The following is a 22766-nucleotide window of genomic DNA, read 5'->3' as shown; positions in this document are numbered from 1 at the left end:
GCGCATTACCTTAGTCTTCCCCCTGAGACTTCCAAGAGCAATATGAGCACTGAGACCAGACTTTCTGCTGACGGAAAAATTGGAAGTTTTTAAAAGCAGATTTAGGATGTTGGGTACATAAAACAGTGATGAGTAACAGTGGTTACAAAAGTTGAGAATTAGTGTAAATTACTTAGCATCATGAATAGTGATTTATTTTAGTTCCTCAATGATCATTGACGTCCCATTTATCAGGTTTCTGTCCTCCTGAGTGTATGATAACCCAGGTAACTGCAATTTCCATGACATTAGGGTAGGAAGGGCTGGTCAGTTGAATACTAGAGGAGCAGGTGGTGGCCAAGTATGAGTCATTCTTACCTTCTGTACCTGTGTCCAGCCACGGTCATATACCCTTTGGGCCTCCGACAGTTTTTTCCAGATCCTTTGGTGCAGCCTATAGATACGAAGAGCCCTCTAAAGCCAGAAGGTTCCTGAGCAGGAGGTTACATCTGCCTCTCTCCAGTTGTCAGCTCTGAGGCCATGGCAGGACTGTGAGAAGAGCCAGTACCCCCACTGCATAGCCCCTCAGTTTCCTTGGGAACTGCATCCTAGAGGGGATCCTTCTCCGGTGTGGGCATCCTCCATAGTTCGTTGACCTCCTCCCTTTCTGTGAATGTACTTCCCTTCGGATATTTCCTACGATTTCTGTTTATTCACAATGTAACACAGTGCTAAAGTTACATGAAATAATTTTTGTCAGCAATTCTCCAGCTATTTGAGAAAATCACGCGGTGTTCTGTAATCTATAGCTTTAAAATCATCATGGTAATGAAACAGCTTTATAGCCTCAAAGTTTTTCTGCGAACATATTGTCCCACAGAATTGGAATTATTGGACTCAGTTAATTGTTGAGATCTACTTTCTTATCCGTTTATTAATCTCAGCTGATGAGTGTTTTCCTGGTGATTTCTTTCCCAGTTCCCAGGAGAATATCACAAATTCATTCTCTATTCTGCCTCACCTCACTGTTTATTACTGGCTTTTAAAAAAGATCTTAGAGCCCACAAAATTTTAGAAAATCCTATATCCTACTGATACTAGGAACATTGAGGAAACACTTAGGCACCTTTGATACAGTTTATTGAGCTTGTTAATTTTTATTATTAACCTGGAATGCCATTGAACATTTCTGAGCAGAATTTTAAAATGAAAATATGCAAATAGGTTTGAAGAACTTGGACTTTTGAAACTTTTCACAGGATTAGTTTTAAAATAAGGTTCTTTTCTTTTCTTAAGTATCTTCTCACAGGTATGAAACACCTAGTGATGCTATCGAGGTGATAAGTCCTGCTAGCTCACCTGTACCACCCCAGGAAAAACTTCAAGCTTATCAGCCAGAGGTTGTTAAGGCAAATCAAGCAGAAAGTATGTCTTCTTTTAACCACCATTTACATGTTTTCATATTTGCATTTATCATTTGCTTCTATTTATCTATCTAGACTATGTTAGGAAATAACTTATTTGTTTTAGGGTAATCTTACATGAGTCTGCTTTACAAACATTTAAAACTATACTAATGAAAAATGACTTTTCAGCTATTATTGATTACTCTTTTCTTTATATTTTAATGGTGTAGAAAATAGTTCATATTCATTTTGTTTATCCACTTCAGCATGCACATTTTATTCTAGTCGTCAGGCTTTTGTCAGTAAATAAGGCTTCCCCCCCCAAAATTAAGATATGTAAATTCTTTGTTTGGAGATATGTATCACGTCCTTTTCATGTGTTCTTCTGAATTATGTTTAATCTTTGATAAGGAATAAAAGGCAGGGGCATCCCTGGAGTAAGGTATCTGTCTGTTCTCTATCAGATGACCCCACCAGACAGTATGAAGGACCATTACATCACTATCGACCCCAGCAGGAGTCACCATCCCCGCAACAGCAGCTGCCCCCTTCTTCACAGGGGGAGGGGATGGGGCAAGTGCCTAGGACCCATCGCCTGATCACACTTGCTGATCACATTTGTGTAAGTTTTTCATTATTCTTATTAGTTAATTTTTCTTACTTTGATCATGTAGAAAGCAGATTTTATACAGAAAGAGAAAACCATAAGATGTCTAGTTTGGGGTTTTTTTTTTTTTGAGACAGGGTCTTGCTCTGTTGTCCAGTCTGGGGTGCAGTGGTGTCATGCTCACTGCAAACTCCTGGGCTCAAGCAATCCTCCTGCTTCAGCCTCCTAAGTAGTTGGGACTATAGGTGTGTGCCACCATGCCCAGCTAATTATTTTTTTTTATTTTTTGTGGAGACAGGGTCTCGCTATGATGCCCAGGCTGGTTTCAAACTCCTGGCTTCAAGCAGTCCTCCTGCCATGGCCTCCTAAAGTGCTAGTATTGCAACCACGAGCCACTCGCCCAGCCAGATGTCTAGATTTTTTATGCTACTTTTTTTGCAAGTAGTTAATGAATTTAACCACCTCCTTCTTTTCTCACAGCAAATTATCACACAAGATTTTGCCAGAAATCAAGTTTCCTCACAGGCTCCTCAGCAGCCTCCTACTTCTACATTCCAAAATTCACCGTCTGCGTTGGTGTCTACTCCTGTGAGGACTAAAACGTCAAATCGTTACAGCCCGGAATCTCAGTCTCAGTCTGTCCACCATCAAAGACCAGGTTCAAGAGTATCTCCAGAAAGTCTTATGGACAAATCCAGGGGAAGGTATGGTCTTTATTTCAAGTCATATGTAAATTTCCCAACAGTAAAACAAACTGAATGTATCTACAAGATAGAGGATTTGTTTCTTAGACCTAAAGTTCATTTGCCTTTATTCCCTGAAAATTGTAAATGAGGTTTTTTTCCTCTGTATATTATTCTTGGAATGTGCACTGTCTGGGCATTTGGTACTATCTTTTTAATGTATATTCAAAAGTTGAGTATTCTGTTTGCTGGTTTACAAAGACAGCTATGAAAAATGTGTAGTTTGGTAGTAGTTTAGGGATACTTGAGTGGTGTCCCTAAGCCACCTTCAGAATAATAAATCTCTCAATAGTTTCAATTGGGTCAGCAGCAATAGATGTTTAGGAAAGGTACACCAGATAAAGGAGAGAGAGGCCAATAGACGCATCATAGGACGAAACATTTTATATGGCAGCTCTGTCTGCTGAAGAGCATATCTTCTTACCTTACGTGCTGTGTTTGGATAAAAACAAAAACATGAGTGCAGGGTTTTAGGTTTAAAGTGGTAGACTGAGCATTATCACATGTTAAATTATAGTTAAGTAGCACAATGGGAATTTAATTCATAAGAATGCTGAGAATAAGACTGGGATATCAGCAGATTAAAGATTCTGGCAAATACCTAGAAGACACACAGAAGAGCAATGAATCAGTAGTGGAAGTCATAGCTCAGGGAACTGAAAAGAGAAATTTGTAGCAGAAGTGATTCTCCAGCCTGCCTCCAACCCAATTCAAAGTTAGCAAAGAACAGAAATAAGACTAAATGTATTTAAAAAGCTGGATGGTTCTTTTTTTCTTTTTTTTTTTTAGGCATGGTCTTAATCTTTCTCCCCGGCTGCTTGAGTGCAGTGGTGTCATCATAGCTCACTGTAACCTCAAACTTCTGGGCTCAAGTGATCCTCCTGCCTCAGCATCCCAAGTAGCTGGGACTACAGGTGTACACCACCACACCTGGCTAATTTTTTCTGTTTTTAGTAAAGACAGGGTCTCGCTCTTGCTCAGGCTGGTGTCAAACTCCTGAGCTCAAGTGATCCTCCTGCCTCTGCCTCCCAGAGTGCTAGGATTACAGGCGTGAGCCACCATTCCTGGCCTGGATGGTCTTCTTAAAAACACTTTATTGTAGAAGATTTTAAACATAAACAAAAATAGAACAGTTTAATACATTTCCAGGTATCCATCACCCAACTTTGGTAAATGTCAAGCATATGGCCAGTTTTGTTTGCTATTTATCTCTGCTTGCCCCACCTCCAAACTGGATTATTTTTAAGCAGTTCTCTTAGTCATTTCAAGAAGCTGAATAATCTTAAGGATAAGATGAAAGTACATTTATTCTCTTAAAACCACAAAAAAGAAACGGAATGCAGTTATCAAAGAAAAACAGGAAAGCTCTGTATAGCTAAGATGACTTTTGGTCCATTCCTGACACACGGTACTATGTAGCAGATTTTGAACAATTGATGGTATTTATGAAAAGATAATCCATTTGGCTTTTTCACTTGTAATTTCTGCATCACTGCACCAGTATGTTTGAACAAGGAATGTTACGTTTCTTTCATTGGTTTTAGTAAAATTACCTGGTATTTTAGTTTAAAATGTTCACACAATCCATGTATTATAAAACAGCATCAACTGATTTTTAATCTATAAGCAAAACACAGAAGAGTTTTTCTGTAGTTCTAGAACAGGATGTAAATGCTGTAAATCATATAAAAATGGCTGACAGATTTTGAGACATGAGGGGTGCACAGGGAAGAGAGGTAGAAGTAAGGGTATACGCTCTGATTCTTCATTTTTAAAAAGAAAATATAAAAGGTTGAAGTATGCTATTCAAAGTTAAAATTGACAAAATAAAGATGAAAATGGGCAACAACATAGAGAAGGTAAATCAAGTTCTTCATTTTTCATGGAAGGGAATTGATAGATACTGTTTCAAGTTTGATAAATCAAGAAATAAAGGTGTAGGATTAGAGTTTTAGAGGTAAACACCAAAAGAACTAAAAAAAAGTGGGCCGGGCGCGGTGGCTCACGCCTGTAATCCTAGCACTCTGGGAGGCCGAGGCGGGTGGATCGCTCAAGGTCAGGAGTTCAAGACCAGCCTGAGCAAGAGTGAGACCCCGTCTCTACTAAAAATAGAAAGAAATTATATGGACAACTAAAATATATATATATACAAAAAATTAGCCGGGCATGGTGGCGCATGCCTGTAGTCCCAGCTACTCGGGAGGCTGAGGCAGTAGGATTGCTTAAGCCCAGGAGTTTGAGGTTGCTGTGAGCTAGGCTGACGCCACGGCACTCACTCTAGCCAGGGCAACAAAGCGACACTCTGTCTCAAAAAAAAAAAAAAAAAAAAGAAAAGTGGTCAAAAATAGCTACCTCTAAGAACCAGGTGGGGTTGATTGGGAAAGGACATACTAAATAATATTACATATATGTAATTATGCTTAACTATAATGGTAATAAATGCAGACGCTAAGTCACAGGTGGCTCTTCGTACATATAATCGCTAAGTTAAAAAATTCTTTTTTGGTCTAAATAGCATGTTTGTCTCACATTATCCTTACCAACATGGTATCCAGAGGAAAAATACTCAATTGCAGAGAACGTCTCAGGCCTGAAATGGTATAGCTAGAGGAGACTCACGTGACAGAACTCCTGAGGTTTCAGTTTGGTGCTCAAGTCCTTCATCTTTAACTTAATGAGGAAAGGACCTGCTAAGTCATGACTCAGAATAGGCAGCGAAGCCCTTCAGGGTTCACCTGGGCTGAGTGGCCAAGGGTAAGACGGAGTCTGATAGTGAAGGACGTGCAGAGCCTGAGGATGGAGCTGCTGCTGCTCTGGTGGCCTGTCTGGTCGTGTGACTCCTGAATCCACTGGGCACACATGGATAAAGTGGCAGTAACGGACTATTTTCTTTGATAGCTAGGTATATAGTGAATACCCGAGGCAGCTTTTTTTATGATAGAAATTGGCTATATTTGTTCCTTCTCCTGAATGACGTCATGAGTTAACCAGTTTCTGTTTATGGTAAGCCTTAGGTGAACCTCTGAAGCACAATCTAATGTTTACGTGTTACAATAGTAGGCCTGGAAAATCCCCCGAGAGGAGCCACGTCTCTTCGGAGCCCTACGAGCCCATCTCGCCACCCCAGGTCCCAGTGGTGCACGAGAAGCAGGACAGCATGCTGCTCCTGTCGCAGAGGGGGGCAGAGCCTGCGGAGCAGAGGTGAGCAGGGAGAGCACTTGCTGGTCGAGCAGCAGCCCCCGTCGGGGTGGAGGGGGGTCAGTGCCTTAAAATTTTCCTTAAGTTGATGCCTTTTTTCTCTTTTTGGCTTATATGTCAGGATGGGACTCTCGGGGGATCATTTAGTTTATTTTCCTAGTGATCTAATACTAGTGGATTTTAGCAAAAAAAAAAAAAAAAACTCTAATATTTAAATAGGTGAAAGAAAATCTATTCATTATTCTTCTTGAAATTAAGTCTTTCTGGATCTTTTGTAAAAACCTTTTTTTGTCAGTGGGAAGGATCACCTATTGTTTCAGCCAGCATTTGAGTGCTTACTGTGTACCAGGCATTGTGGAATATACATGGATTTTATCTTACCTATTTCTAGCCCTGATCCCAACCCTATGAATTTTTAGGTTTTTATCCCCATTTGGATTAGATAGATGGCTTTGATTTGGCCGCTTTCTGGTCAGTCTCCATACCGCCACCAGAGTGACTGTCTAAAGCTCATACAGAATCAACCACTTAGTCCTGAGCGTGGTGTTGGAGTTCCTTCATGCCCGGGTTCATGCTGCTCGTCCAGCTTCACCTCCTGCCACTTCACCCTTACACTTTATTCTCTGTCCATATCAAGTTGCTTATTGTTCCCTGAATTCCCCTCTGTCCATACTCACGCCGTTTTCTTGGTATGGAACACCCTTCCCTGATGCTCTGAGAGGTAAGTACGTGCTTTGCCCATGGTCATGCTGGAAGCTGGAAGTAAGAGGGAGAGTCCAGTTTTAAACCAAGGCCTTTCCAACTCCAGACCACTAGTGCATTTCTTACTGTGTGTTGCTGTTCATTTACAATATATATTCTTAGGCAACCAAATAGACGTCGGTACCTTTCAGTGAAATGAAGAAGGAAATCCATTTATAGAGAGGGAATGATATTCAGTTTAATTATACATTTACATGGTTTCCCCTCAGCTTGTGAGATTTTTGAGGACAAGGGATGATGTTATTCCTTTGTTCTCCCACCTTGTCTTTCTTGGCATACAGTTAGTGTTCCTGAGTTTGAATGGTGAGTGAATCCACGTGGACCAGATTAGGTTATCAACAGCCTTATGTTCTCTGTTACCATCTCTGGCTCTATCTAGATCCTTGGTGGCCTTGAGTTGTTAGGGGAAACTTGATTGTTAAGATGTGTCAGTATAGGAAGCTGCCAATAAAATATGAAACCATTTACATTAAACTCAGCTCGTGTTTGGTGGCTTGGAAATGATTGTAACAAATAGGCAATTTTATTCATGTATTGTAATTGTCCTGTTCAGGTCTGTTCAAGTCCAACTGTTGGTTGCTTAGGTATAAACTCTTGCTATTTTATAGACAGGTGTGACATGAGTTATAATTTTAGTGTACTTAAAGGTACTTATGTTAGCAAAATAGTCCCTGGTTTGTATGATAACCATAAATATATCAGTGTTTGTGCCATTATGCAAAGGGTGTCATGATAAGCTGTTTTTGAGTTTTCCCATTAATACTAACCTGCTGCTTGTTTATTCGTTGTTAAGAATCTCTGCTCTAGATTATCTCCATTCTAATCCTAATTTTACATTTCCTATTTGAGAGCTGAAGTATTTGACTATGTCCTTAAATGATGTACTAAGTGACTTACGGTCACATAGTTTGTTAGGGTTGTTTCTTAGGTATGGGGAGGCAGTAGTTTTCTAAGTACTATATTATTATCGTTGATAGGAAAGTCCCCAGGGTTAGGGGTACATGATTGTAATAGACTTAACTGTGTGCCTAACAGGAATGATTCCCGCTCACCAGGGAGCATAAACTACTTGCCTTCATTCTTCACCAAGCTTGAAAACACATCACCCATGGTTAAATCAAAGAAGCAAGAGATTTTTCGTAAGTTGAACTCCTCTGGTGGAGGTGACTCTGATATGGGTAAGTGGGATTTCTTTCATGAACCCCAAATAAAACATGCATTAATAATGGCATCTCCAGTGTTGCCTCTCCTGTAATCCTTGAGTTTGAAGGCTCTTGCAGAGCATCTGTCCAACACATCTGATCCTAAAGTTCCTTCTCAAATGTCTGCCAGTTCATGAAAAGTTCCTAATTAGGGACCAGGAACTCACTCCTTTCTGAAGAAGCTCTCCGTTTTGTCTTTGAACAAACGCTGTGTCTAGGATACTTTTTTCTTAGGTGGGGCTGGATTAACGCTCTGTAGTTTTGTTTTATTTTGTTTTTTCTTCTACGCATTGGTTTTAGTTTTATCCATTTGGGCCATCTTCACATGACATCTCAGATACGTGAAGACGTGTCCTTCATGAGTCTTTTTATCTGTATGAATATCCCTAGGTTTACCAGTTGTTCTTCACGTGTCCTCATTCTGAGGACCCCTATAATCTCAGTTGCTCTCCACCAAAACCATAGCCTAGCCTTTCAGTAGGTTCTGAGTAATACAAAATGGAGTAGTGTGATATGATTTATCCTAAATTCATCATTATTAAGGTAGCCTAAGGTTGTATTAGCTTTTAGTTGGCAACCTATACACTCTTACGTTATAGTGTACTTAGTATGAAAACAGATGTCAGGGACTCCTGGGCTACTCTTAATCCGCACCTCTCCCTGCTCTACTTTTGAGTTACTGGCCCCACATACAGGAGAAGGCAGGCAGTCTGCTTGCTCCATCCCAACTACTTTTTCTGCCCTACCTGTGTCTTTCTAGATCTTAGTTGAATCATTAAGCATTCAAGCAACTCTGATAAACTCACCATCTAAAAATATAAAGTGGTAGCAAAAGGTTATCTAGCACTTCCTGTGTGCTAGGCTCTATGCGCAGCATGTATAGATGTAACCTCAATCCTCACAGCAACCCCACGTGCTACATATTGTAATTATCTCCACTGAGACTCAGAAGTTTAGTAACTGGCGCAGGTTACATGTCTAGTAAGTAAGGGGGCTGCAGTTCAAACCCAGGCATTCCAGCTCCAGTGTCCATGTTTCCAGTGATGGACTAAATGGTTCCTAACAGTTCTATACTCAGAGCATCTTAGCCAGATTGTTGGCAGGTATCCCATAGAAAGCTGTGCTTTGGGTCAGTATGCATGCGTTAACCAGACCCTCCTCCTCACTCTCATTTGGCACGCTCACTTTACTGCCCTAAGGTCTTTCTTACCCATCTTTCCCTCAGTTATTCCCAGTGATAGCCTCTGGGTACACAGTGATTTGCCTTTTTTCTGTGATCTCACATCAACTAGTCTCCTGACCCTGTTAAAGGAAATTGTGGGCCGTGAAATGCCAGGCCGGATGTGTGTTTGGATCTGTGCCACTTTGTGATTAATGTTGACCATCAGAGAAAAAGGATGAACCCAGTGTCACTTACTGTTTGTGAACTTATCCTAGCTCTTAGTTACTAGAGTCTCAAGTGGCAACAAAAAAAAAATCATGTAAAAGATAAATATTTTGGAATGCTGACCAGAATTGCTGTCAGGCTTACCGATATCTTTTCTTTTAAAAAAATACTATTTTCTGTCCATAGTCATCAACAGTTTCATCTATTATTTTACACCTCCTCTGATGTCACCAACAAAAATATGGTGCTCTCATTTCATGCTCTCTCAGAACCCAGAGATGAATTTGTCCAAGGATGGAGACGTACAGATCTTAGAGCAACTAGTTGTTGCTCTCATCCTCTCTAATCTTTGTCCTGGCCTAAAATTTTAGTGGGAAATTCTCGACAGGGAAATGACTCATACGTATGAGTTGAGGTCTACTTACAGTTTCTTCTCTTACCTAACGTTTTACATTGTCCTTAGGCAGTAGCTCTGTCGTTCACTGATTCAACAGTTGTTTATTGAGCAGAGTACTCTACTGGGTGTTTTTAGCATGACAGTCCCTACTGTCTGAAAATGTATGATAAAACAAGTCCCTAACTTTAATAGGAGATAAAGTGTATTAAAGTCTTAAGGCAAATGCTAACAAAATTGCTTTAGAGTCTAGGATTTCTTTTGATTGCAAGAATTGTTTTTAATTGTGGCAGGGAAGATTTATATTAAAGAACCAGTGGGTTCCTGGGACCCCAGGGCACATTCAGTCCTCACTGGGAAGTAGAATTTAGAAATCAAAGCCATCAGCAACCAAGAAAGCTTCACTTCTACTCGTTGTCTCTCAATTCACTGTTCGCAAGGACATCAATGACTTTATTTTTAAAATACCTCAGTGCTTTAAAACTTACTTTATTTGATCTCTTTGCAGCTTTTGACATAGTGAACCACTTCCCCTTTCCAGAAATACTCTCTTCTCTTTCAGGTGCTATATCCTCCTGGTTTTTGTCTATTTCTTTGGGCATTTCTATCTCCTTAGAAGCTCAGTCTTGCTTTGCCTGGCCCTTGGTTGGTTTTCTGTTCATGCATTATAATCTGAGTCCTTTCATCTACTCTAGGGGTTTAAACTGTCACTTTTCTGCTAAAAAGTCCCAAATTTATATCTACAGTCCAGTGTATCTTTGCCGGCCTCATTTTTTCTTGAATATCTTACTGGCTCCTTAAATATCTAAAATTGAATTTACATTTCACCTCTCCACAAAAAATTCCTCCTCCACCACCCGTTTCCTTTAGTTCAGCCCCCTGTCCTGGCCATCCTCCCTTCCCTCCTCATCACCTCCGAGGGTGGTTACCTCCTCCTGTCCAAGCTGCTCCTCAAGGCTCTCGCATGCCTGCCTTCCCTTCCCCCTCATTTCTGAGCCGTCGCCACGTCCTCTCTCAACAGTTTGCCCATCTGTTTGAAACCAGAGGTCCTCAACTTCACTATGCCCCATGGTTACCTGGAGTGCTTATTAATTGGGGAATAATCGGGCCCCAGAAATGTAGAAAATTTGCATTTTTACTAAACTACCCAGGTGATTCTGATGTGTAGGGCCTCATTGCCACACTGAACTGTAAGCTCCATAGGCAAAGGAAGGGGTGCATTGTAAATACAGTATCTCAGTATCATTGTTTAACTATATGAAATTATCTTTTCTGACCATTTTTGATGGATAAGATAATTTTATTATGATTTAGCCAAACAATTGCTCAGTATTTGTTAAGTGAGTGAATGAGTCCCGTTTCACAAACTTTGTGATAATTACAAGGCTGTTATTTCAGGTTCAACTTGCTGCCTGTGTTACCTGGGCCATAAGTAAGAAGACTCATCTTTAGTAATTGTCTTATAGTTATTCAAGGAAATTTTACTCCTCCTCTGGTCTGTCAGTTTAAAGCCTCTCTGATCAAGAAAGGCTAGGCACATGCACTCTTCCATCTTCACAGATGGCTGTCATCCCTAGAGTAAGAGTCCATCCTTCTGTGGTCTCATCCGAAACTGCATTCTTCTCTGGAACACCATTTGTTTAGTCACCCACTTCCTGTGCTGTTTTTTTCTCTTTAAAATTCCCAGCATCGGCCGGGCGTGGTGGCTCGCGCCTGTAATCCTAGCACTCTGGGAGGCCGAGGTGGGCGGATCGTTTGAGCTCAGGAGTTCGAGACCAGCCTGAGCAAAAGCGAGACCCCATCTCTACTAAAAATAGAAAGAAATTATATGGACAGCTAAAAATATATATAGAAAAAATTAGCCGGGCATGGTGGCGCATGCCTGTAGTCCCAGCTACTCGGGAGGCTGAGACAGGAGGATCGCTTGAGCTCAGGAGTTTGAGGTTGCTGTGAGCTAGGCTGACGCCACGGCACTCACTCTAGCCTGGGCAACAGAGTGAGACTCTGTCTCAAAAAAAAAAAAAAAATTCCCAGCATCAAGTTGAAACACCATTTATGTCCCCAAATTCCTTCCTCTTTGGGCAAAGTGCTTTATAGGGGTTCTCAGGTCTTCTACTGGTATCATTCAAACTGTTCAAATTAGAAATTATGCAGTCAGCAGGAATGAAAACAGTGAACAGAGTATTTTGTCTTATCTAGGAAATATCCTGAATTTCCATGGTAGGGAAACACAGTCATTTTCATATTGTTCACTGAAATGGGTCTCCCCTGGATCTGATCCCAACCCTGTTGGTACTTGCAGGGGTCATCTTAGAGTCCAAAGTTTCTTCACTAGGAAGCCTGGATTCCAAGAGCAACTTTTTCCTATTTGCTTTTCCCTAGCGATGCAAAGTTTCTTTCCCTTCTCTGGGTTATACTGTTCCTGAGGCTCTTTTGTTTTTGTTTAGAGATGCGATCTCACCATGTTGCCCAGGCTGGCCTCCAACTCCTGGGTTCAAGTGATCCTCCCACCTCAGCCTCCCAAGTAGCTGGGATTACAGGCATGCATGACCAAGCCCAGTGGCATATTGCTCTTGTTAAAATTTTTCTACCTCAACCGATTTATTTCCTGATTTCCTTTTTTTTAAAAAAAAATAGTTATGGACTCAGTGGCTCACGCCTATAAATCCTAACACTTTGAGTGGTCAAGGTGGGAGGCCAGGAGTTCAAGACCAGCCTGGGCAACAGTGAGACCCCATCTCTACAGAAAACAAAAAAAAAATTAGCCTGGCATGGTGGTGTGCACCTGTAGTCCTAGCTACTCAGGAGGCTGAGGTGGGAGGATTGCTCGAGTCCGGAAGTTTGGGGTTGCTGTGAGCTACGATGATGCCACTGTACTCCAGTCCCACCACCAGAGTGAATGAGGCCCTGTCTCAAAAAAAAAAAAAAAAAGATTAATTTTATTATAGGATTTTTTGAAACTTAATTTTGATGTATATGATTATCACATCTCAATTAACTTGAATACTTGTTTGAATACAGCAGCTGCTCAGCCAGGAACTGAGATCTTTAATTTGCCAGCAGTTACTACGTCAGGTAAGATTCAAAAGACATTGTTTACCGATACAAAGCCGGAGCAGTAGCAGTCAATCCAACAAATACGTACTAAGTACCAGGGGCCTCACTGCTCCAATATGCAAAAATGAATAAATAAATAATTTAGTTAGGGAAGAGTAACACAGAAGGGAATTAAAATTCAATAAATACTTACTAAAAAGATAAATAAAGGGAATCAGAATTGTTAAGGAATAGTGTAGAAACTAGGGAACTGAAAAAAGAAAATTCTTCTGTAGGTGACTGATTCACTCGGGATACAAATTTCCTTGAGGAGTTATTTGTGGATTGAGGTGGATTTTAATTGGTGGGTTTATTTAATATTATTTATGGGTTCTCAGTTGTTTTAGGAAACTTGCTATGTGTGTTCAGTGGGCCGAAGGGCTGTATGTAGTCTGTTCTTGTCTCTGTTTCCTGATACGCCTCTGGGAATCAAGTAGAAATGCTTTGGATTCTCTTTCAGGCTCAGTTAGTTCTAGAGGCCATTCTTTTGCTGATCCTGCCAGTAATCTCGGTCTAGAGGACATTATCAGGAAGGCTCTCATGGGAAGCTTTGATGACAAAGTTGAGGATCATGGAGTTGTCATGTCCCAACCTGTGGGAATAGTGCCTGGTACTGCCAACACCTCAGTTGTGACCAGTGGTGAGACCCGGAGAGAGGAAGGGGACCCATCACCTCATTCAGGTAAAGTTTTAATTTTAATGTTGTTCTGCTTAGTTCCCCAAGAAAAAGCCAATTTATTTCCCAAGTTCTGATGCATCACTAAGAGATTTCATTTATGTCTTTATGTGTTCAGAGTCATCTCTGAGGGTTTTACCTTTTTAAAAAAATTTTAACCTGCCCAGATATTATAGTAACATGAGCAGAAATAAAAAGGAAGAAAATTTCTACCCAGAATGTCACCCTCCTAGCATAGCTTTTTATTTATTTGAATCTAGTCTTTATGCATACATATCGTAATTATAACACAAGTACAGTATCATATTATTTTTGAATAAAAGTGACTTACTGTTGTAATAACAAGTGATAGGCTCAGTATAATAGAATTATAAGCCATAGAAAAGAATGAGAAAAAAATCCTTTAAATCACATCGAGAAAGCTAATGTTACTATTTGATAAGCATCATTCCAGACATGTCTGTATAGACAGATAAAAAGACAGATATTAGAATGAGATCATTTTATACATTTTATTAAAACCAAACACACAAAAAACCATGACTCTAGGCTATTAATATTATAACTTCTTTCTTAATCTTTTGAGAACTATTACCTCTTGTGCTCAAAAATTACCTGAAACTCAGCCATATATTTCAATTTTAGTTTAGGTTTATTTTCCTTTGTTATCTTCAAGCAAAAGATCTCACTATAGTTAAGAAAAAGATTAAAGAGATTAGAGGTTTTTTTTTTTAACCTACACATAATTAATCTTAAGATAGTTATTTTTTTTTTTTTTTTTTTTGAGACAGAGTCTCACTCTGTTGCCCAGGCTAGAGTGAGTGCCGTGGCGTCAGCCTAGCTCACAGCAACCTCAAACTCCTGGGCTCAAGGGATCCTCCTGTCTCAGCCTCCCGAGTAGCTGGGACTACAGGCATGCACCACCATGCCCGGCTAATTTTTTTCTATATATATTTTTAGCTGTCCATATAATTTCTTTCTATTTTTAGTAGAGATGGGGTTTCGCTCTTGCTCAGGCTGGAAGATAGTTATTGATTTACTTCCTGCTCTAAAAACTGAGAATTATCTTCCCCTCGTACCTTCCCACTGTATTGATTTTAATAAAGTTTGTGTATTTTAAGGTTATAACATTGGTGACTGTTATGCAACTAGAATTATACTGGTTGTACAGGATTTAGGGCAGGGTGAAATTGTTCTGGGGCTCAGGAAAAATTTTGTTGGTGACTTGGAGCCACCCCCACCCCACCACCACCAGGGTTGTCTAACTCCTGTGAACTTCTGCTTAGTTCACCAACTAAAAAAGTGTGGTCAGATAGAAAGGGCCACCATGACTTGCTGAGCTTCTGCTAAGGTCCTGGAGTGGCATGAAAAAAGGCTTACATATCCTCCCTTGCATGTTATTTCTTGGTGTGGTGTGTTAACTCCTGTTTGCTTTCCTCTAAATTGGGGGGTGGGTGGTTAGTGAGAATTTAAGATTTTTGTCATCCTGCCTTATTAGTTTAGCACAGGTTTTTGTTTCTTTGTTTTTTAAACAGAGTCTTGCTCTGTTGCCCAGGCTAGAGTGCCGTGGCGTCAGCCTAGCTCACAGCAACCTCCAACTCCTGGGCTCAAGCAATCCTCCTGCCTCAGCCTCCTGAGTAGCTGGGACTACAGGCATGCGCCGCCACACCCAGCTAATTTTTTCTATTTTTGGTAGAGACGGGGTCTCACTCTTGCTCAGGCTGGTATCGAGCTCCTGAACTCAAGCGATCCTCCTGCCTCAGCCTCCCAGAGTGCTAGGACAGGTGTGAGCCACTGTGCCTGGCCTTAGCACAGTTTCTGTACTATTAGGTCAGTAAAGAAGCTTTGTTGTTTTCGAAATTTCAGTTCCTTGGTTACCATATTTTTAAGTTCATGACATGGGGACATACTTCTTTATGGGGGTGGGGGTGCTACAAGTGAAATTATGGTTTTCTTTTAAATACAGGCATACCTCATTTTACTTTACTGACAATTGTGGTTTTGTTTTTTTTTTGTTGTTTTTTTTTTTTTTTAACAAGTTGAAAGTTTGTAGCAACCTTGCATTGAGCAAGTCTGTTAGTGCTATTTTTTTCAACAGCATGTGCTCACTTTGTGTCTCTGTCACATTTGGTAATTCCCACAGTATTTCAAACTTTTTCATTATTATTATATCTGTTATGGTGATCAGTGATCTATGATGTTACTATTTTAATTATTTTGGGGCTTCATGAATTGCACTTCTGTAAGAGTGCGAACTTTACACATAAACTGTGTGTTCTTCCTGCTCCACTGACCAGTTAGTTGTTCTCCATCTCCTTGGGCCTCCCTATTCCCGGAGACACGACAGTATGGCACTTAGGCCAGTTAATAACCCTACAATGGCCTCTCAGTGTTCAAGTGAAAGGAATAGTCTCCCATCTCTCACTTTAAATCAAAAGCTAGAAGTGATTAAGCTTAGTGAGGAAGGCATGTGGAAAGCTGAGACAGGCTCAAAGCCTAGGCCTCTTGTGCCAAACAGCCAAATTGTAAATGCAAAGGAAAAGTTCTTAAAGAAAATTAAAAGCACTACTCTGGGGATCACATAAATGATAAGAAAGCAAAAGAGCTTTCTTGCTGATAGGGAGAAAGTCTAGTGGTCTGGATAGGAGATCAAACCAGCCACAACATTTAAGCCAAAGCCTAATCCAAAACAAGGCTCTACCTCTCTTTGATTCTATGAAGGATGAGAGAGGCAAGGAAGCTGCAGAAGAAAAGTTTGAAACTAGCAGAGGTTGGTTCATGAGGTTTGAGGAAAGAAGTTGTTTTTATGATACAAAAGTCCAAGGTGAAGCAGCAAGTGCTGATGGAGAAGCTGCAGGACGTTATCCAGAGGTTCAGGCTAAGATAACTGGTGAAGATGGCTGCACTAAACAATAGGTGTTCAATGTAGAAGAAACAGCTTTCTCTTGGAAGAAGCTGCAATCTAGGACCTTTCATAGCTAGAGAGGAGAAGTCAAAGCCTGGCTTCAATCTTCAAAGGACAAGCTGACTCCCTTGTTAAGGGCTAACGCAGCTGGTGACTATAAGTTGAGCCAGTGATTATTTGCGATTCTGAAAATGGTATTAAGAATCATGCTAAATCTCCTCTGCGTTTGCTCTGTAAGTGGAACAACAAAGCCTGGATGACAGCACATCTGTTTATAGTATGATTTACTAAATATTTTAAGCCCATTGTTGAAACCTGCTTAGAAGAAAATATTCCTTTCACGTTATTCCTGAGCATTCACAATGCACCTGGCCACCCAAGATGGAGATGTACAAGGCAGTTAGTGTTGCTTTCGTGCCCGCTAACACAGCATCCATTCGGTAGCTCATGGATCAAGGAGTCATTTCAACTTTCAAGTCCCATTATTTAAGAAATACATTTTGTAAGGCTATAGTTGCCATAGATAGTGACTCCTCTGATGGATCTGGGCAAAGTAAATTGAAAACCTTCTGGAAAGGATTCACCATTCTAGATGCCATTAAGAACATGTATAATTCATGGGAGGAGGTCAAAATATCAACATTAACAGGAGTTTGGAAGAAGCTGATTCCAACCCTCATGGATGACTTTGAGGGGCTCAAGACAATGGTAGAGGAAGTAACTGCAGATGTGGCAGAAATAGCAAGAGAACTGGAACTAGAAGTGGGGCCTGAAGACGTGACTGAATTGCTGCAATCTCTGGATCAAACTTGAACGGATGAGGGGTTGCTTATGGATGAGCAAAGAAAAAGTGGTTTCTTGAGATGGAATCTACTCCTGGTGAAGACACAGTGAACACTGTTGAAATGACAAAGAGGATTTGGGGTATTATATAAACTTCGTTAAAAAAGTAGTGGCAGAGTTTGAAAGGATTGACTCCCATTTTGAAATAAGTTCTACTGTGGTTAAAATGCCCTCAGGTGACATCGAAGGCTACAGAGAAATCTTTGTGAAAGGTGGAATCAGTTGCTGTGGCAGACCCTTCATTGTTGTCTTACTGCAGGAAATAGCCACAGCCATCCAAACTGCAGCAACTGCTGTCCTCACCAGTCAGCAGCCGTCAACATCAAGGCAAGACCCCTCCACCCACCACGATTACAACTCCCAGAAGGCTCAGATGACCATTAGCATTTTTTAGCAATAAAGTATTTTTTCATGAGGGTATGTACCTTTTTTTTTTTTCCCAGACATAATGCTATTGCACACTTAGTAGACTACGGTATAGTGTAAACATAAATTTTATATGCGCTGGGAAATGAAAAAACTTCGTGTGACTCGCTTTTATTGCAATATTTGCAGTGGTCCGGAACTGAACCCATAATATGTCTGAGCGCCTGTAGTATTTTTTATTTCATTGAGTACTAGGATCTGGAGTTTTCATGCTACTATTCTGCTTTTTACACCTAGCATTATATAACTATTAGCATTTTGGTAGATTTTTTAAGTTGAGAACTTAAATATTATGTATGAATAATTCATAATTAAACTTGAATTTCACTTTTAGGAGGAGTTTGCAAACCAAAACTGATCAGCAAGTCAAACAGCAGGAAATCTAAATCTCCTATCCCTGGGCAAGGCTACTTAGGAACCGAACGGCCCTCTTCAGTCTCCTCTGTGCATTCAGAAGGGGATTACCACAGGCAGACGCCAGGGTGGGCCTGGGAAGACAGGCCCTCTTCAACAGGTGAGGAGCCCGGTTCAAGTGCTAGAAAATGAGACAAAGCAATTTATAGCAATGCCTTGGTCATTCTTCAAAAACCAGAAACTTTAATAGTTTGGAAAATTATATACCCATTTCTGTATCATTAATAGATTCCACTTTTCAGGATAGAAATTGATGTAAATACAATTTCAAAAATTTTAAGAATGTTCTGTTTACTATAAACAAAGAAAGAGCAATGAAAAATAACCCCGTCCATTCTCCTTCTGTATTATGCTGGTAGCCAGTGTTCGCCACTTGCAAAGCAAGTAAGTCTGTGGTTTCAGTTCTTTCATGGAATGTACCTGAATGTACAGTGCTGCTCCTAAGAGAACTTCACCTTTAATTTAGCCTTTCATATAGACATTCTTAGAGAAGGTTCTTAGGGAAACACTAAGAAATCGGTGTTGGAAATGGGAAGAATAGTTTAAAAAGCCATTGTCTAAGGCCAGGCGCAGTGGCTTCACGCCTATAATCTCAACCACTCAGGAAGCCAAGGTGGGAGGATCACTTGAGCCTAGAAGTTTAAGCCTGCAGTGAGCTATGATTGGGCCACTGCACTCAAGTGTAGATGACAGAGTGAGACCCTGTCTCTTAAAAAAAAGCAAGAGTTGGAGGAGCCATGGATTAATTAAAAAAAAAAAAAAAAGCCATTTGTCTGTAGGTTCACTACATGTACACAAACTGATAAAACTGATGAAAAACTAGGATAATTATTAATGTTTTCCATTTTATGCCTATTTGTAAACTTTTTAATAAAACGTAATTGTTCGTGGTAGTTTTTAAGTAGGAACAGACTTTTTAAAATAAAACTAGTATATTTGCTATGGATTTTAGGGTTTCAGAGAATAATAAACCATCCCTTCCTTAAGGGTCAACACACAAACATCACTGAAAAAATCTGAAATGTGCCCTCCCCCTTAAGACATATATAAATTATGTCAGTATAACTTACCAGTATAACTTGCTTTATAAAATTCTCTTGCCATATGCAAAGTGGTTTTGTGTTGGTTTGAAAACTGACAGCCTAGATCAATGATTTCTGCTTCTCACTTCTCTTAAGGAAGGAATTATTAGGCCATACATGAAATTTTTTGATGAAATGGTATGTTTTAAGGTTTCTTAAGTTGAAGGTGGCTTTCTGGGTACAGTTAACCCAGAAATTGACAAGGGGTAGCAGTGCTCCTGTTAATGTACCCCACTTCTCAGTCTTACACACTTTCAGATCTGCCCAGTGAAATTCAGCAGATGACATGCATCCTGCTGCCCCTTGGCCTGCTGAAGTTCCTGGGTACTTGTTCCCTGACTCATAATTGTACTCCTCTGTTTCCCTTAAAGAGTCAAGAAAATTCTTGGTGTAATCAGACTCTGTTCCAATTAAAGCTTAATACTCAGTAGTTCCACTTGGATTCTCCCTGGAAGCACCTGATGCTTACAGACAACTAAAAAGCCATCCTTGGGCCTTCTCTTCTAGGCTCAGCAGCCCTCACCGTGTGTTTACTCATGTTGTTCTTCCTTTTTAGACTCCCACTCAATGCGGCTTTATCACTGGCTAGAATCTAAGTCGTGAACTCAGCCCTTCATATTGTATTCATTTTGCTTTCATATTGTCACATGACTGCTTTAGTAGAATGATCCTGTCCTACTCCATCCTACAAAGGTTGTAGTAGATGAAACAGCAACTATGCTCGTGACAATGAAAACTTAATTTTTCTTTTATCAGGCTCAACTCAGTTTCCTTACAATCCTCTGACTATGCGGATGCTCAGCAGTACGCCACCAACTCCGATTGCCTGTGCCCCCGCTGCTGTGAACCAAGCAGCTCCTCACCAACAGAACAGGATCTGGGAGCGCGAGCCCGCCCCGCTGCTCTCCGCACAGTACGAGACGCTGTCGGACAGTGACGACTGAACCGCACAGGGAAGGGGCAGGGACGGTGCAGTGGAGGAATCTCTAGTTTTGGGTGATTTTATTTTTAATTGCAGGTCAAAAACCTGCCCTCCTATGACTTGTGCCCAGAGACTTTTCAGGAGAGCCAGGGCCACAAATGATGAAGAAATGATGGAAATGCATTTGGAGAGTCAAATGGGAGAAAACAAAAAACTGCCTTTGATACAGGTGATTCAGTGGATTATAATATTAATAATAGTGGAGGGTTGAAATGTAGAGTTTTTAAAAAGTGGACAATTCCTGTTCTTACATCTGTTTGTAAAGAAAACCATAATGTCTTTCAGTCACTCTTCTGTAAATAGATTACCTTTTTGCAGTGTATCCCCTTGCTGTAGTATCTGGTGTACTTATGTTCAAATCAGCGCATCAACTTTGGGGGTAATTTTTAAAAATCTTTTTGTCTATCTTTTTAACCCTAGCCTTCTAAACAACCTCATACAGCCTAATTACATAATGCTGGCTGTCACGGGCATTGTACTTTTATCTGATTTTGTTTCCTCTAAATTTAGCTTCCCAGTGATGTTTAAAATCTTGTGAAAATGTTTAGATTTTTAACACAGACCCTGTCATAAAATCTGTACATTAGGGTCAAAAGGTAGGAGCAACAAAATTCTGCCATATTGTAAATTTCCAATTCAGACTTTAATTTTTTTTTTCATTGGTAGCACTGAAAAAATATTACTGCATGGGTATGTTATAGTTCAGTTTATAAAGTTTTAAAGGCTTATTTGAGGCATACCTCACTGTTATGCACACTGGTAATTTAGCCATGCTCCTAAGTATTCCTTTTTTTCCTGCATTTGATGCAGCCCAACAAAGCTTTTGTTTTGAAATAAATTTGACTACCCTGTCCATAGCCACAGTAGATTATTTGTGATTTAAGGCTCTTGGTGTCTCAGGTTTCAAAGGCAAAACTTAAGTACTTTCCCTTATTTGATTTTCCCTTATTTGATATATGATTGGTTGAGTTAAAAGATGATAATCTGTGTAGTGTCTCAGTCTTTTAGACTTACTTTGTGCTGCATCCTGAAAAACTTCATGGTGAACACAGTCCTTTCTCCATCTCTACGTGCCAGCGTTTACTCTTACTTTGCTTCCTTGGGAGAAGAGTTAATTGTTGAATGTATTCATTTCACAGATTCTCAAGGTGCAAATAATTTAAAAGACTGAATTCCAAACTAATTAAGGTATAAGAGGGTCAGTTTTAATCTTAAGAATTGATTGCTGAGTTTTTAAAATTTCTTTCATACAATTTGATCAAAGCATTTAAGCATCTTTCTATAGCATATAGATACTAACAGTTTGGGAAGAATGCCACTGATGACTGGAAAGGGGAGAAATAGAGATCTCTCAGGATGATAAAAAATTTGCACTTTATAGACTTTCAAGTAGACCTAAACTTTTACAGAAAAGTATTCAAGCCTCTTAAGAAAGCAGCATGGCTAACTACTGACCAAGACCCTCATATCACCTGTAGTACTGCTGTCTGATCCCTATTTCATGGATGAAGATACAGGTTTAGTACTTTGTTCATATAATTCAATAATTAACAAAGGTAGACCATAAGCCCACATTTGTCCGAAGTCAGAGCCTTCACTCCTGTCACTGTTCCATTCTTGTACACTTGAGGTCCTCAAAATAAACTTTAGATCAAGCTTAGTGGTCAGAGTTCCTACTACTTCAAAAGCTGGTATCATATATGTACATACACATATAATTTTAACATGAATGAAAAACAATGACTTTCTTAATAACATTTTCTCTTCTTTAGGTTTATTCTAAGAATACAGTGTATAATACACACAACACACAAAATGTGTGTTAATCAACTGTTTATGTTACCAGTAAGGCTTCCGGTCAACATTAAGCTATTAGTAAAGTTTTTGGGAAATCAAAAGTTATATGCAGATTTCAATTGCGTGGGGAGGTTGTGCCCCTAACCCCCACATTGTTCAAAGGTCAACTATAATTTCTCAGAATATGTCAGATTAGAGCCTAACTTGTTAGTCTTGCGGTTCCACTTGAGGACCCCAAGGTGAGCTGCTGTGAACCACTCACTGCGTCCTCACCACAGTGCACGTGATTCCATCTATCATCACCTGGAGAAGAAACTTCAGAATGGGAGACACAATCCAAATCATGTTTTAGTGCAAAACAGTGAAAGGACAAAATTCTCACGTGGCTTACCCATGGAGGTTCACCTTACCATGACTTAAACGGTAAGCACAGCACTGAAGGTCACTGGTAACTTGGTAAAGTTAGCTGCAAACCCAGGCATAATATTCTTTGCAGGCTGAGATTTCAGTGTTCTGGTACTGTATCTTCACACATGATTTTTTGGCACCCAGAACTAAATTAAGGTCTTCCTAATACTGTTCATAGACGTATTCTGACGGCCAATTTTCTAGTGCTTGTTTATGATTGGAAATTTCATAATGCTTTGATTTTGGTATGCTGTGTGATTCTATTTTAAAAATATTTATGTCCTGAAAACTCTGGTGACATAGTACAGTTAAGTCTTACGCTGTTTTACAATAGTCCTAGAAAAAAAAATTTTTTAATGTTCATTTTGAACACTGCACTTTTTAGTTCAGACCAGTCAGTAAACAGGATCAGTCCTTTTGCGTCACTGCCTTGTTTTATGACAGTGTGGATGGACTGTA

At 40.0% G+C, this 22766-nt stretch overlaps 1 protein-coding gene across 3 annotated transcripts in view; it reads left to right on the top strand.

Moving 5' to 3' along the window:
* The window catches only part of NCOR1 (nuclear receptor corepressor 1), a 155602-nt gene extending 133755 nt beyond the window's left edge, over positions 1-21847 (top strand). For 2 of the 3 annotated variants that reach the window (XM_069481875.1, XM_069481873.1), the window contains 9 exons: positions 1276-1404; positions 1850-2007; positions 2473-2696; positions 5793-5936; positions 7731-7873; positions 12700-12753; positions 13235-13456; positions 17959-18138; positions 19877-21763. In XM_069481875.1, the coding sequence (XP_069337976.1) occupies positions 1276-1404; positions 1850-2007; positions 2473-2696; positions 5793-5936; positions 7731-7873; positions 12700-12753; positions 13235-13456; positions 17959-18138; positions 19877-20064 (1442 nt within the window). In that variant the 3' untranslated portion in view covers positions 20065-21763. Of the gene's footprint in view, positions 1-1275; positions 1405-1849; positions 2008-2472; positions 2697-5792; positions 5937-7730; positions 7874-12699; positions 12754-13234; positions 13457-17958; positions 18139-19876 lie in introns of all 3 variants that reach the window. The other variant, XM_069481876.1, reaches the window with a different exon arrangement.
* Positions 21848-22766: the final 919 nt, after the last annotated feature.

This window comes from Eulemur rufifrons, chromosome 9 (genome assembly GCF_041146395.1).
Source record: "Eulemur rufifrons isolate Redbay chromosome 9, OSU_ERuf_1, whole genome shotgun sequence".
NCBI classification, from domain to species: Eukaryota; Metazoa; Chordata; class Mammalia; order Primates; family Lemuridae; genus Eulemur; species Eulemur rufifrons.
The sequence above is the reverse complement of the archived record's forward strand: the minus strand, read 5'-3'. Positions and strand labels throughout refer to the sequence as shown.